Source organism: Protopterus annectens, chromosome 8.part1 (genome assembly GCF_019279795.1).
Source record: "Protopterus annectens isolate FY-2018-M chromosome 8.part1, PAN1.0, whole genome shotgun sequence".
In the NCBI taxonomy this organism is placed as follows: domain Eukaryota; kingdom Metazoa; phylum Chordata; order Ceratodontiformes; family Protopteridae; genus Protopterus; species Protopterus annectens.
Genome location: NC_056742.1, coordinates 137,671,634 through 137,688,476, shown reverse-complemented (window position 1 = coordinate 137,688,476; position 16,843 = coordinate 137,671,634). Strand labels below are relative to the sequence as shown.

The 16,843-nt window shown below is 43.7% G+C and overlaps 1 protein-coding gene across 5 annotated transcripts in view; it reads left to right on the top strand.

The window, feature by feature from the left end:
* WWP2 (WW domain containing E3 ubiquitin protein ligase 2) overlaps nt 1-16,843 on the top strand; it is a 1,859,587-nt gene that overhangs the window by 1,826,387 nt on the left and 16,357 nt on the right. For all 5 annotated transcript variants that reach the window (XM_044081781.1, XM_044081779.1, XM_044081780.1 and 2 more), the window contains one exon: nt 675-747. In XM_044081781.1, coding sequence (XP_043937716.1) covers nt 675-747 — 73 coding nt within the window. The remainder of the gene's footprint in view (nt 1-674; nt 748-16,843) is intronic.

The following is a 16,843-nucleotide window of genomic DNA, read 5'->3' as shown; positions in this document are numbered from 1 at the left end:
CTGTCTTAGAAATAAGTAAAACTGCTAAGATGCAAATTATTTATTTTTTTTAGCTTAACGGGGTAGGCAGGCTTATCCACAATTCCTTTTCAGCCACAACCTGGGCAGGTAATACTTTTGAAATGCAGACATGTTTAGATACTGAATAAATGTTGCAAAGAGATAACTGGAAATTATTATTTTTAACACCTTTATTAAATTATCACTTATAACATAGTGGTGGTGCTGCGGTAGCATTGTCGCCTCACAGTAAGATGCTGTCCGGTTCGATTCTCAGCTAGAGCGTCTTCTGTGTGGAGACATGCGTGAATGGGCGTACCTTCGTTGAAGGTTGTACGTCAGGGCTGGTAACTTGGCACGTAAAAATCAACTACCAATCATTAGCGGACCGGAGTTCCGCTGTGGCGACCCCTAACCGGGAAAAGCCGAAAGACACAACAACATAATCAAACATACATTAATGGAAAAGAAAACAAACATTTTCCATTTTAAATACAATATACATAGATTTTATTTGCTACTATCATCAGTCCAGCATTACAAAACCTGGAGATTATTGTTAGTAATAAACTACAGAGACTAAAACTAAGGCATGTTTTCTGATTTCTGAATAACAGGTTATAATGGTCTTTGAGCTGAGCAAAGTAACATGTGTATTTATTTTTAACTTACAGGCAGTAATGGCCCCCAAAAGTTTTGTATTGACAAAGTTGGAAAGGAGACCTGGTTGCCCAGGAGTCACACCTGGTAAGCTGTCACTGACTGGTTTCAAACTGCTTTCCTTTTATCTGTGTATAACTTCTGCTTTATGGTACAGTGCACATGGGTTGCATTATTGAGGCCACCCATTCTTTGAAATGCTGTTCCACATTGGATAGTAGTTATATTTGTATATTTTTTGTCTTTTGTAAATGTTTGGCTCCTGTACTACTACATCTACTGTATACCTAACATTACTCTTTCCTGCCTTTTTTGTCATTTTTAATACTAAATCCTTTGTCTGGACTCCTGCTGTCTGGCCGGTGAAACTAAAATTCCTACAGGATGCAGGCTTATCAGAGACTAGCAGCTTTTACTCATAGATGATTAGTTCTGCGTTTGCTGTATTTTTGATGACTGTAGAGTCAATTGTAGATGTGTACCTCCAGTGCTAATTAGATGTTATATGTTGTGAGGCCTTTGAACTTTATCAGGGGTCCTCAGTTTACTAACTGTTTCACCATTCAGCATATCAGGAGTGGTTCAGACTCCTATCATCTTTTTTCTTTTCTTTTTTTTTTATACAACATTATTTAATTATGACACTTCGTTTTGTGGATTAAGACACAGGCAAACATACTTCTCCTCCAAAACATTATTCTGCATGTATTGTTCCTACAATTTCCATTTTTCCTACGTAATTTGCTGCTACCATTTTCTAAAGATCCCACTTCCAGTTCTTTTATTTCTGTTACAATAATCAGTACTTCAAATACAGTTGGTGTAGACTTTGATTTCCATTTTCTAGGAAATTGTTTTTCCTGCAGCCACCAAGATTAAATTTAGCAAGGCTTTACTATGTCTAGGCAATTCAGATACTGTATCCCAGCTAAAAAAAAAAAAATTACCTTTGATACGCCAATTTCCTCACCACTATTTTGACATAGTACTTGGTAATTTTTCAAGTCTGCTAACTCATTACACTCCCAAAACATATGTTCCCAATATTCCCAATTCTTCTACCTGAGGTAGAATTCTTTATAGTCTGCTTGGGATATAAAAATACCTATTCATACTTCCAAGCAAAAATCCTAAATCTTGTACACTTTGAAGTGTATTTGGGGTACAATACATATGTCTGCCCACTGATTCCTTATAAATTGCTTATTCAGTCTCTCTCTCTCCCCAATCTTTTCTGACCTCCTCTGATTGATTCCTATAGTTATAGTGCAATATTTATATGCCCTGCTAATAATCTCTTTTTAACAGCAACTTCTGTTCTATATTTAATTATAAACTCTACCAGAAAAGGTCTTTCACTTAGGATTAGACTATCCCTTTCTGTTTGTCTGTACTCTGATATCAGTCCCTGACAGGGAATGCATTGTCTGACTTGCAGTCTTCTTGACCTCTTCCCATTATTTTACCCTTCCCTCTTTAGTTGTTTGCTCCCAATATTTTGGTTCATGTGCCAGTTTTCTCTAGTAAATTCTAGTCCTGTCATGGCTATTCTGTGTAGCCTTAATTGCCTTCAAAGTCTCATTTCTCAATTATCTTGTTGACTTAGTTCTTAGAATACGTTCTGCCATTTTGAGTACAATATTTTGTATGGCTGTTGTTGTTCTCTTTGAAGATCTGGATTCAAAATCCCACTCTGTCTTTATGGCCCCTCCTGTTTCATTATCATCCCTTTTCACTTTGAATTATACCTTCTTTCTGGTTAAGTATATGACCCTTAACTGTGTAGTTCTAAAATATCTATTCAAATCAGCTAATACTAAACCACCTTGCTCTGTTGGAAGAATCATCTTATCCCACTTGAACTTTGCCCTCTTCCCATCCAATTCACATTCTTTCAACTCTTTATTAATTATTGTCCACACGTTTTCCTCTGGATGATAAAATTATGCCTAACTTGTATATAAAACTAAGGAGACTAAAAACATGTTCACTGCGTGTGTCTTATTGTTCATATCCATAAACAAGAGCTTTCAGTTTCTGTTTTTGTATTGTCTTTTCTTCAGTCTCTTCCCACATATCGTTAGCTGCCATAACAGAATCCTTTTGTAATCCATATCCCTAAATACTTCACTTTATCATGTCCCTATAAATGTGGTTATTGCTGGACCAATTCATGTGTGGGTACATAGTTTACATCTGTAGCTTTTGTTTTATCTTCATTAACTTGGTATCACAAAAAGACTTGAAACTGTCTCATGATGTTCCATAACACTGAGATGTCATTTTCTGTTTTTTATCAGGTAAAAATAATATTGTCTGAAAATAAAGCCAACATTTCTTGATTGCCATACCAATCATATCCTTGAATTTCTGAGACCCTTATTTCCTTTGCCAGAGGTTCTAAATATAAAGTGAATAACAAAAGGAAAAGAGGACACCCCTGCATGGTTCCTCAGTTCATGCATAACTTCCAGAGCAGAACCTTCCCACTTTAACGTTTGCCTCTGATCCCTCATATATCCACCTAATTAACTTTATTATTGTATCAGTGAATGCAAATGCTTTCATTACCCTACTCATAAAATCCCAGCTTACTCTGTTGTATTGCTTTCTGTGCAATGAGACCCACCAAAAACAATGATATTTTCTTACACTCTGCTTCCTTCTGGATCATCGCTATTAATGCTGTAAAATCTTTACCTCTCCTCCCAAAACCACATTGGTCCATATCTATCAATTTTGGCAACACCTTTGCCATTTTTTTAGCTATCATAGATATAAATACTATATAATCATGGTTTAAAATTAAAACAGGCCTCTATGAAGCTGTATCTGATGGGTATTTACTGTTTTTAGATATTACAGCTACCACAGCTTTCTTCCAGGATGTTGGTGCTTCGCCTCCTTTTAAAATACTGCTAAACACAACTTTCCGGGTCTGTATCACTTTCTTCTCTCTTAGCTTCCAGACCTCCACAGTATTGCCATTGTTGTCACTGTTTTTATCTCACCTCCTCCCATCTTAACTCTTACTTGTTGAAACTTATCTAGATATAACTTTGGCATATGTAAGTCCTCCATAAGTATTTCCATTTGTGCTCTTTCTTGATTTCCACATTTCTCTGCTTTGTACACATTTTCATAAAGTTTCTGAAATATACTTACACAGGATCTCTGGTTATTTTTATTCTTATTGCCTACCAAAGTTCGGCAACAACACTTTCTACTTTCTGTTGCCTTTGTCGTTGTGGTATACGTTTTTGTCCTCTGCAGTTATTATCAAAAAATAGTTGCTTAACAGCAATCTTTCTAAACTGCAACAAATTATTCAGATACTCCTTAATTTTCTGTTAGCACTGTGTAGTTGCACCTCTTCTTGTTCTTTGAGACTCCCCTTATTCTGCAATATTTTAACCTTTGTCAGCCCCTTTAAATAATGTCTGTCATTTCTTAACCATATCTCTTTTTCTTTTATTTCTACCCAAGCTTTAAATTCCACTTTCATTTTTTCCCACTCGCTAGCTGTAACTTTGGAAAAAAATTCTATCTTCCCTAATAACTCTCAAATAATTTCCACTACCCATTCCTTAATTTCCTCTTTTTAACAGGTAGGTGAGGAGGTGTCTGTGCCTCATTTCTACTTCATTACCCAGCATTTTGTCTTAGTTGTTATTAGCGCATGATCTAATTAGTTTTGGATTCTGTCTAGTCTAGCCCAGTTTTTGTACCTTGAGGAGTAATGTGTAAATTTTCTCCTACTACTAAATTCACATCTTCCATACCAGATATTTTCATAAATTTCTTCAGAACTCTACTCTCTATTATTATATTTTCACTTCTAGGTCTCCCAGACACATCCTTACTGTTGCAAATCAAGTTCATCTCCATCTATAAGTAATATTCTCTGCTGAAAGCAGATTAATTATCCCCAAAAAAATCTTGAGCTCCATAATAGCAGTTTTAGGTGGAATATAAATATATGCCAGCATAATCCTGCTCCCTTGCCAGTAACCCCATACCACCAAACATCTACCATTATTATATTTTCCCTCTGATATCACTATTGGAGCTCCCTTAGTGATTAGTATTAGTATTCTCCTTTTCCTTTGACCCTGATACTCTGCTGAATATCCATCGTGAAATCCTTTCTTTATCAAATTCATATGCTCCCTTCTTTCCAAATGTGGCTCCTGTAACATTGCTATTTGCACTCTGCATTTCTTAATATAATTCAGTAGTCTTACCTTTTTGTCTATGCCTAAGAAGTCATTCACATTCCAAAATAATATGGATCATGTAGCCATTATGATAAGAAGTTATTATGCCAACCTATTAAATATGACAGGTTTTTTAAATGTCTGATGTTATGTGATCCTATCTCACCTACATTCTGTACTGATGGGTTCGGAGCCGATCCCTCGGCTCCGACTCGGCACGCTTATGCTATAGAGCGAGGCCTCTTATTGGCTGAGCTATCTTTATCCCAGGATGCACCACCACTAATCCCCCAGATCTCATTTGCCGCTAACAAGCTTAGACATGGTCTCAACATTGGCTGGGCTAAGTACTATTTATTAGGCTTTTTCCTGGCACAAATTTCCTTACTTTGAACCCAAAAGCTGTTTTAACAGCTATTGTTGTTATATTAGTGTGATTGGTGAATTTCTGTTGGTAAATTCGTGATTTTTTTAGTCAGGGAAGGTTTCCCGTTTTAGTTAGAGGGGCCTTCCCCTGTTACTTTGCTGCTTGTGTATCTTTCTTGGGTCAAGTACCCGTTTAAGTTAGAGGGTCTTGACTCTCTTTCTCCCTTTTTTGTCTGTTAACTGTTTAGTGTAAAAAAAAAAAAATAAAATAATAATAATATTTTGTTAAAGTTGTTGAATTTAACTTTACCTTTAACTAAAGTTTAGTGTTTTTTCACTTAGATAGGTTCTGTGGCAAAGCAGTTATGTCTACAGAACACAAACCCTCCGGGTTTAAGAAATGCACGAAGTGTGGTTTTAAAATGTCCTAACGGACGACCACTCCTCGTGCGTCTATTGCTTAGGTGCTAAGCACCTACAAGAGTCGTGTAGTGTGCCACGCGTTCTCTTCTAGAGTCCTCCAGGAGAGGAAAAACAAATTAATCCTCAAGGGATTAATCAAGCCTTCCTTCGAGGAGGCTTTATCTTCCTCTCTGTCTCTTTCTAAAAAGAAGAAAGCGTCGGCTCCGACCAGTCAGTCGGAACCGACCGCTAAAAAAGCTAAGCAGACTTCTCCATCGGCTCCACGGACTTCGGAGCCGAGGTCGGAATGGTCTGCCTCGATGCCTCCAGCCTCGACCCCTCTGGTTTCGGAGCCGAGGTCTGGGGCATCGAGAGGCGGGTCACCCTCATCGGCTCCCCTGATATTGGAGCCAATAAGGGTTACCGGCTCAGTCTCTTCCCCCTCGGAGCCGAAGTCCTTATCGGCACCGAGGGAAATTTCCTTGAAACCTTCCTCGGAGCCGATAGTTGTTGAGTCCATTCCGAGCCGGTCCCCGAGCCCTTCGGTGCCGATGGAGAAATCGGTTCGGGCCCGATCGGTATCCTCTAGATCATCCAAGATGTCTGATTCGGACATCGACAGGGTGCTCCTTCGACTCTTCCAGTCTCCGGTGTTCCAAAAGCTAGTTTTGGCTCCAGCCCATTTGGCTTCGGAGCCGATGGTCCACTCCCCTACTGTGGTTCCTCCTCCAACAGCTTCGGCACCATTGGAGCCGGTGCTGGTGGAACCTGTGGAGGTGTTAGGGTCGGGCCCGACCCTTGCTCCAACTTCGGCTCTTGGGTCGGAGTTCAGTACACGGACTTCTTCCTTCGGCCCTGGGGGGGAGGCTTCGGGATTGATGCTTTCGGTCCCAAGTCTCCCTCTTGGTGCGTCGGCGGGAGTGCCGTCCACTGTCGTGGCCACGGAGGTGGGACCCTCCCAGGATTCTGGTGGTCCCGCCTTTAGGGCTATGAGGAGTGCTTTAGCCAAATCTTCCTTGGCTACCTCCACGGTTTCCCCAGCTCCTTCCCTACATACGGAGACTGGGTCGTTGGCAGTCCCCCTGTCCTTAGACAGCGGAGCCCCTGGGCCTCAGGTTACCCCCGCTGGGGTTTCTCCCCCTCCTGGAGGTCCTTCTGAAGCCTCTTCGGAAGAACCCCCCAGGAAGAGATCGTGCAAGAGGAAGCACATTGACTCCCCTGATGAGTCTCTGACATCCGACACTGATCTCGATGATGCAGAGGGGTCCCCCAAGTCGTCCTCGGATGATGTCTCCTTTGCAGACATCCTGGAAGCCCTAAAACAACGAGGCGGCTGGCAGTCCAAACCTCCCTCTGCTGATGAGTCGGTGTTCCTGAAGGCCTTCGGGGCTCAGCCCTCCGCCTCCTGGGTGTCTCCGCCCTTCGACGAGCTCTTGGATTTGATCTGTCGAAGGGCGTGGGAACACCCAGACTCTGTGGAACCGGTGCCTGCTCGTCCGAACAAATTTCTCTCGGCGCCCCCTGATAGAGAGTTCCTAACTAAAGGTGTGGGTGTAGATGCTTTGGTGGTGGCATCTGCTACCCAGCAAGATGTAGCAGAGGCTTCTACGTCCGTCCATCCTCCTAATAAGGAGTCTAGGAGCATGGATCGGTACGGAAAGCGCACCCTCAGTTCAGCGGCCTTTACACTGAGGTCCTTGAACTACCTTACACACTTTACCAGATTTCAGAGGGATCTGATTAAGGAGCTATCCGATACCCTCTTGGGTAACCTGCCTGAGGAACTGGCCCAGACGGTTGGCTCTCAGCTGGCTACAAAGTCGTCCATTTCGAACTCGTCCATGAGGCTCATTTCTTATGCGGCCGAAGGGGCGAGTAGAGCGGCGGGTACAGGCATTGCTCTATGGAGACAAGCCTGGCTCCGCCTGTGTCATTTTGCGGAGGCCTTTAAGTCTTCATTTGCCGACGCCCCCTTTGATGGGTCCTCCCTGTTTGGACCCAAGGTAAAGGACACACTAACCCGCTGTGAACAGGAGGGTAAGACTCTGACTGCCGTAGGGGCACGATTTTCCACTCCCTTTCAGCCTTATCCCAAGGCTAAAAGAGGAGGGAAATTGTGGTTCCTTAGATCGCAGAAGCCTTACCCCTCTCAGCAGGAGGATTCCCCTTCCAGAGGCAGAGGAGGGGGAAATTCTTCTGGAAGACGCCGTCCCAGAGGCGGCAGAGGCCCTCGCAACACTGGAGACTGCGAGTCCTTTCGTGGCTCTTCAGCCTTTCATAGTCCCTGAGGGATTGCCCAGCTGTGCTGCTCCGGAGCCAGTCGGGGGTCGTTTCTTGAAGCACCTAAAGGCCTGGGCTGGGAAGGTATCACTCAGGACCGATGGGTGCTTCGGATTATCGCCGGAGGTTACTCCATCCCATTCTCTCACCCCCCCCCCCTCAGTCCAAAAAAATCCCGGACCCGCCACCCAGTCAACGGGATACCGCAGCCTCAGAAGTTTCAAAGCTGCTGCAAAAAGGAGTCATCTAACCGGTCCCCGCAGACCAGATCGGATTAGGGACTTACTCAAGATTCTTTTTGGTGCCAAAAAAGACCAAGGACTTGAGGCCCATTTTGGACCTCAGCATCCTAAACCGTTCAGTCAGAAAGTCCAAGTTCTGAATGGTCACCCTACAAACCATTCTCCCATTGCTGGAGAAAGGTGTTTGGATGTGCTCCATAGATCTCAAGGACGCTTATTATCATATCATGGTACATCAAGCGTCCAGGAGACATCTGCGCTTCAGCCTAGGAGGCAGTCATTTTCAGTTCCGTGCGCTGCCCTTTGGTCTCACCACAGCCCCCAGGGTGTTCACCAAGTGTTTGGCAGTCGTGACTGCTCACCTGAGAAGTCTAGGATTCCAGGTGTTTCTAGATGACTGGCTCCTAACTGCCACCTCCAAGCATCTACTTCTGCGGAGCCTACAAGCCACTATATCTCTGGGCAATTCCCTTGGAATCACCTTCAATTGGCCAAAGTCTGTGTTGCTGCCATCTCAACGAATAAGATTCATAGGGGTAGAGATAGACTCAAACCAAATGCGGGTCTATCTACCTACAGACAGAATAGAAACCATACAGACTCAAGTTCGAGCCTTACTTCCCAGGTCCAAAGCCCCAGCCAGAATGGTCCTGCAGCTATTGGGATCCATGTCCGCCACGGTTCTTCTAGTCCCCTTGGCAAGGTTGCACATGAGAATTCTCCAGTGGCTTCTTTCAGCTCAGTGGTCCTTTCAGGAACTCCCCCTCAGTCACCTTGTATGGATCACGGAATCTTGCAGACGGGACCTTCGCTGGTGGCTAGTGCCCTCCAACTTGGATCAGGGGCGACCCTTTGTTCTACCTCCTCCGGCGGCCACTTTGACCACGGACGCCTCCCAGACGGGGGGGGCATTCCCTGGGCAGGTCAGTCCAAGGCAAATGGCATCCGGAAGAGACTTTGCTTCATATCAACATCTTAGAAATGAGGGCAGTACTTCTGTCCCTTCAAGCCCTTCATGATTATCTCCCTCAGGGCGTAATTGCTGTTCACTCAGACAACATGTCAGTTGTTTGGTACCTGAACAAACAGGGAGGGACCAGATCCTATCCTCTTTGCAGAGAAGCCATGAGAGTTTAGGAATGGGCAGTCTCGACCAAACGTTTCCTAGTGGCTACTCACATGCCGGGCAAGTCCAATGTGATAGCCGACAGATTGAGCAGAACCATCCTCTCTCCTCACGAATGGTCTCTGAATATGACAGTTGCAAGTCAGATTTTCAGCGAATGGGGAGTTCCGTGTTGCGACCTCTTCGCGACTCCTCTGAATGCGAAGTGCAAAGAATTCTTCTCCCTAACCCAGGCTCCGGGGAAGAGCCCCATGGATGCATTAGTCCATCCTTGGCCCACCGGCTTTCTTTATGCCTTCCCGCCAGTTCCTCTCCTTCCCAGAGTGATTCAAAAGGCATCTCTCTTGGGGAGCAAAATGATCTTAATTGCTCCTTACTGGCCTCGTCAAGTGTGGTTCCCCTATCTTCGGAAACATGCCCTGGAAGGTCCATGGTTCCTGGATCAGATCCCAGACCTACTGGTTCATCAGTTGGGACTATTCCACCAGTCCCTACACACCTTAAAATTGACGGCTTGGCTCCTCCTCTTCCGACGATAGTCAGGAGTCATACATTGGATCCAGATGTTGTACACATATTATCTTCGGCCCATAAGTCTGCTACAAAGAAACTGCATTCTAGCAAATGGAAAAGATTTGCTATTTGGGCTCAACTCCGGGGCCTGGACCCCATTTCTATTCCCGTGGCAGAAGTACTAAAATTTCTGACTTCTCTTTTCAATCAAGGCTCTTCAGTTTCTACCATCAAGGTACAATTGGCAGCAATTTCTAATTTTCACGAATCCATGGGCCCACCTTTAATGAGCAACAGATTGTGTAAGACCTTCTTGAAAGGTGCTGCTCTATTAAGACCTCAGATTTCTCATCCTGCACCTCCATGGGATCTCGATATAGTGTTACGCGCCTTGACTTCTTTCCCCTTTGAACCGGCAGCTGTATGTGATCTAAAGTTTCTATCATGGAAGACAGCCTTTCTGGTGGCGATTACTTCTGCCAGAAGAGTTTCAGAGCTTCAGGCTTTGTCAGTAAAACCCCCGTACTTGGTTTTTCACAAAGACAGAGTATCCCTCAGGCAAAATCCTTCCTTTGTCCCTAAAGTTTGTTCTAGTTTTTGCTTACAGCAATCGTTAGAGCTTCCAGTTTTTTTCCCAAAATACTCTAACAAAGCGGAGTTCATATTCCACACACTAGATGTCCACAGACAGTTACGTTTTTATCTAGATGGGACCAAACAATCAAGGAAAACAGATCAGTTGTTTGTATCCTTTGCAGACAATAAATTGGGCAAAGCTGTCACAAAGGTCACTATTGCCAAATGGATCAGGGACTGTATTACTCAAGCTTATTTTTATTCTAACAAAGAGCTTACCGCCTCTGTCAAAGCTCATTCTACAAGGGCTATGGCTACTTCGATAGCATTTCATTCTAAGCTTGCTATTAGTGACATTTGTGCTGCGGCTACATGGTCTTCCCCGCACACCTTTATTTCCCACTACAAATTAGATGTGGCATCTAGAGGACGCTTCATTTGGTTCCACAGTGCTCAGGAGTGTTTTCCAATGAGCCACCCGGGATTTAGGTGCTAGGACGCTGTCCCATCAGTACAGAATGTAGGCGAGATAGGATCACATAACATCTTTTAGTTATGTACTCACCATAACTTTAGATGTTTGGGATCCATCTCGCCACATTCCTAATAACCCACCCTCCTTCCCCCTTCCTTGGAGATCAGAGGATATCAGAAGGTCCGAATCCTGTTGTTTCATCTTGAAACATCTAACAATGTTATATAATCAAGTTATGCATGTGTGCATGAATGCGGACAAACAAGATCTGGGGGATTAGTGGTGGTGCATCCTGGGATAAAGATAGCTCAGCCAATAAGAGGCCTCGCTCTATAGCATAAGCGTGCCGAGTCGGAGCCGAGGGATCGGCTCCGAACCCATCAGTACAGAATGCAGGCGAGATGGATCCCAAACATCTAAAGTTATGGTGAGTACATAACTAAAAGTTTCCAACTTTTGCATTACATGCACCCTCTAATGTCTGACAGGTTGAGCTTTTATACAGTTGTTTCTTGCTATCTCCATTTGAACCCATGTCACATTTTGCAAGTCTTGTTGTTTTAATGAAAACCCTAAAAAAAAAGAACACACCCTCAGAACACCCCCATAACCTATTAACTTAAAATAAATGCACACAACTGTGTTAATCTTCAGTTAATAAAGTTTTAATACTCATGATAGGAACAATTGATGTTGTTTGTGTTTTACTGTTGCAGTCATCACTTGTGGGTTATCCCTGATGGGTAGCCCTTGGCCAGCCCGAATGCCAGAGTAAAGGGTTTCCCTCTTGCGTCGGCTGTCTGGAGTGTGAGGCTGATGTCAGGTCATCATGGCTATAAAATGAGGCAGCTGACGCCATTACATCAGTCTTTCTTGCCGTGGAGCCCAAAGCAGAAGCAGCTCACAAGTGCATCAGTCGCCTGTTGCCAGAGTGAAGGAGTAACCATCTAAAGCTAAGTACCCCATTGGGGAAACTTTTCTTGCCTTTAACCAATGTCAGAGAAAGTCAATAATTGTCTCAGTTGTGGAAAACGGATCCCACACCGAGACTTCCATACCCGCTGCATCACTTGCTTAGGCCCAGACCATGACATCCCCGGATGTTGGTTCTGTGCTCTGTTAATACTAGGACTATTAGGAGGAGAGCTGGAATTTTAGCTAGACACTTTAGCAAGACTATTCCTCACCACAAAATGGCATTGTTCGGTCAGGCTGGTGTTGACTTTCCCAGAAAAAAGAAAGATAAGGTATAAGCTCAGCAGATCCTACAGAGACCTACAGAGCCAGTGAGACAAAAGGAGAGACTTTGGAGTGTTTAAGTACCTTTTTCTGGCTTTTATCTTGATATTTAATCGCCTGCTATTGTACTGTAACAGCATTTGTTTATGTTTGCACTTTAAAATATCGTTTTTTGTTGCAAATTGTATTTTTTATTGTTGCTGGCTTCCCACACACATGCGACAGGCATTACTGTTCTTTAAAAGTTTTTTTTTTTGTTTCCACTGTTTTACTGAAAAAAAATCTTGCTATTTTCCCACCTTACTAAGCTAGAAAAGTCCAGTTTCAGATACTTGTTGATACCTGGACTGTGTTTAAGCCTCTGTGTTGGCCAGACCTTACTTGGGCAAAAAGGAAGTTTTTTGTTCACCAGTGAGAGTGGGGAGCTCTGAACAGCCTACCTGTCCTTGGAGGAGAGGTTTCTGCCCAGAAACTGTAGTTTTAATGGCCATTTTGGGCTAATTTCTCTCTCTTTAATCTTTCTGGTATAAAAACCATATTTGCACTGTTTTTGCATTTGTATAAGCTCAGCAGATCCTGCCCAGGTGTCCTGTAGAGACCTACAGCACCAGTGAGACAAAAGGAGAGACTTTGGAGTGTTTAAGTACCTTTTTTGGCTTTTTTCTTGATATTTAAGCTATTTCCACCTAAAAGCTTGTTTTCTGGCATTTACTGCTTCTAAAACGTCTATTTTTGTACTGTAACAGCATTTATTTGTATTTGCACTTTAAAATATCATTTTTTGTTGTAAATTGTATTTTTTATTGTTGCTGGCTTCCCACACACATGCGACAGCCATTACTGTTTTTTAAAAGTGTTTTTTTCATTTGTTTCCACTGTTTTACTGAAAAAAAACAAAAAAATACAAAAAAAATGTTGCTATTTTCCCACCTTACTAAGCTAGAAAAGTCCAGTTTCAGATACCTGATGATAGCTGGACTGTGTTTATGCTTCTGTGTTGACCAGACCTTACTTGGGCAAAAAGGAAGTTTTTTGTTCACCAGTGAGAGTGGGGAGCTCTGAACAGCCTACCTGTCCTTGGAGGAGTGGTTTCTGCCAGAAACTGTAGTTTTATTGGCCATTTTGGGCTAATTTCTATCTCTTTAAACTTTCTGATATAAAAACCGTATTTGCGCGGTTTTGCGCATAGCGCAGTGGCGGTTAGCTAGGGTTACACTATTCCCGGCTCCGCTGAGTCTGCTCTTCAGATTTTCCCTTAGCACTAGCCAGTTCATCCAGATTTAGCACTCAAATCAGCGCTTTCGGACTAGCACTTGATCCAAAAAGAGACAGAAGCACAAACAACCTATAGTACTCGATCCCCTGCAGTTGTTTGTAAGGAAGAGCCAAACTACTCTCCCCACCAGGTAAATAAGAATATGTTCCAAAACTCTCTCAGGCATGTCCATGAGCCAGCTCCCAGGGTATTCTCTTGTTAACCTGATGAATATGGGCATCCTGAGGCAGTGTCGCAACTGCCTCATGTACACAGACAGTCCTCTCCTCCTACCACATAACACCAAAATATGCGAGAGATGCACTTACTTAGCCAAACTTGAGGCAAAGCTCTCTCCAGCCATGACTGGATTTGACAGTCAGAAGGAGAAGGTACAAACCTGCAACACCCCACTCACTGCACATAGACCCACCAAACATGCAACTGCAAACCCCACACATAGATACACAAAGACATATTCGAAGGCTCTTAATAAAAATCTGCAGAAACAGCAGAGACCTCCAAAGCAGACACACAAGCAACCTACACTCACTAACACACTGAAATCAACACATAACCTCCAAAACCAGTGTGCCAGACAACCACAGCCTTTAAGGCAAAACACCATACCTAACACACTTGTAATTGGTAACTCCATAGTCAGGCACACAGATGTCCCTCTCACCGGGCTGAACAAAGAGAAGGTCACCGTCAGCTGCTTGTCAGGTGCCAGAATCCGCCACATTACCCACACACTCAGGTCACTCCATGACAAGTACAAATATGACTGTGTCATTGTCCATGTTGGTGTGAATGACCTGAAATGTACTTCCCTGGAGTACATGAAAGGGGACATAGAGGAGCTCACTGATCATGTAACCAAGGCAGGTACAACCCTAGCCCTGAGCGGCATCTTACCCTCACCAAGAATGATACCTCAGTACAAGGAAAAAATTATAAATTTCAACAATTGGCTAAGTTTTTGGTGTCATTCAAAGGGGATCCAGTACCTGTCTGCCTAGGATCCCCTGTCTGCCTGGGATGACATGCTTGACAAGCCTCGATGCTTTGCCAGAGATGGCTTGCACCTGTCACCCCTGGGATTCAGAATACTATCGAAGGCTCTTGCCACCCTTATAGTGCCTTTTTAGGCAAGGCTCAGAAGACAAATCCACCACCGTAACAAGTACCAGCGACAAAAAACTGAGGGTCATGCTACTCAACGCGAGGAGTTTAAACCTCAAAATGCACATTCTCTAGGCACTCCTCAATATGGAGAGCATCGATATTTGTGCAGTAATGGAGACCTGGTTCAAGGCACAAGAGAGCACCCTAGCAATACCAGGCTACAACTCATATCACACATTTCGGCCACAAAACCCGGACCGAAATACAAAGGGAGGAGGCGTATCCATATTCATCAAGGATAATCACACCTTCAGACTGGTTGCAAAATATGATGCCTCGGAGATCATCCAAGTGCAACTTACAATGGGCAAAACTGCAATTCAGATTGTTGCTTGCTACAGATCACCGTCCCTGACCCAAGACAACCCACTCCTTGTTCCTTGAGATACTGGAAAATATGAATGTCCAACCGAACACACTTATACTAGGTGATTTCAATTACACAAACATTAACTGGGAAAACTACAGATGCACTAATACCTTTGCTCAGCGCTTCCTCAAATATATAAACTCAAATGCCCTGGACCAGATTATTAGCACCCCCACAAGAGGTAACAATATACTGGACCTGGTTATCACCAACTTCTTCTGGCTTTTCCCAGTTATTGGTCGCCACAGCAGATCACCTGTCCGCTCATGATTGGCAGGGGGGATAAATGCTCCACACCTGTGGTAAATTCCTCATTGGTCAGATCAGACCATAAACTCATCACCCTAGATATCCACATACCACCCTCACCCCTCCCAGGGAAACCACAGTAAAAAACTTCTCGAAAGCAAACTTTATGCTACACAAGACAGAGCTGGCAAATTTTGTTACTCCCGCGCAGAATGCAAATATGATTGAATCTGCTGTATCCTACACAAAAGCACTCTACAAGCACTTACACGAGTGCATAGGCTGTGCTATCCCAAACAAGACGAAGACCCATTCCTCCAAAAGAGGAAACCAGTCTGGTGGACCCCGGCCATAAATAAGCTCTACAATAGAAGGAAGAAACTATTACAAAAAAGAGAAATAACCCAGGAATGGAAGGGATCCTTGACCAATCTTAGCAAAAAGCTAAGAACCCTCATAAAAACCTCTAAGGTGAACTTTGAAAGAAAAATCACAACAGACACCAAAGACAACCCCAAGGCATTTTTTAGCTATGTCAAGAACCTAAACTGCAATACTCAGATCTCCTCTGAGCTACAGCTTAATGGTTAAAAAGTCATGGAACTAACTGATATTTCCAGTATATTGGCAGATAGCTTCAGTGCAAACCTTACGCCACCCTCACCACCTAGAGGGCCCATATCCATACCAGACGATTGTGCTGCCCCTGAAATCACAGACGCCCATGTGAAAACAGCACTCTCCAAAGGAAAAAACACAGCACCCATGGGACCTGACAGCATCCCAGGCTGCGTGATACATGAACTACAAAACAAATGAATCCCGCACCGTAATACCATGTTTAACCACAGCCTCACCTCAGGCTATGTGCCCACAGAGTGGTGCACAGCAACAGTCATCCCACTCCACAAAGGAGGTGCCACCACTGACCCTGGGAACTACCACCCCATCAGCCTGACCGGCCTAGTCTGTAAGGCCATGGAGCGCATCATCATGGAACTCATAAACAAAGACATCGGGAACTTACAAACTCTAGACCCTACCCAGTTTGGGTTTGTAAAGGGACAGTCAAGTCCCCTCAATCTCCTCGACTTTTTCAAAAAGGTCAGTGAGGCAGTTGATGAAGGAAGGTGGTCCACACAGCATACCTTGATCTTGCCAAGACCTTCAACACCATTCCCCACTTGGGAATTATAGACAAACTCACTAACCTAAACATAAATCCCGACGTAACAAGATGGGTTGCCAACTGGCTCATGGATAGAACCATCCGGTGAGAATAGGGAACGCTAGATCAGACTCCAAACCTGTGACTAGTGGAGTACCACAGGGCTCAGTATTGGGACCCCTCCTGTTCGGCATTTATTACTCCAAGGTACAAGCAAACATGGAGGGATTATGGATAACAAAGTTTGCAGATGACTGCAAATTGGGCACCATAATTGAGACTCCAACTGATGTAGACATCCTTCAGAGGGGTCTCACTGATACAGATACATGGTGCCAAAATCACGGCCTCAAGTTAAATGCCAAAAAGTGCATTGTCATACCTTTTGGGAAAAACCAAGTACCAATGAATTACAACATAGGTGGCAGCCCGCTTATCACAGAGAGTGTGATAAGAGACCTAGGGACACAGGTGGATAGTAACCTCTCCTTCAACAACCACATCGCTAAAGTGGTTA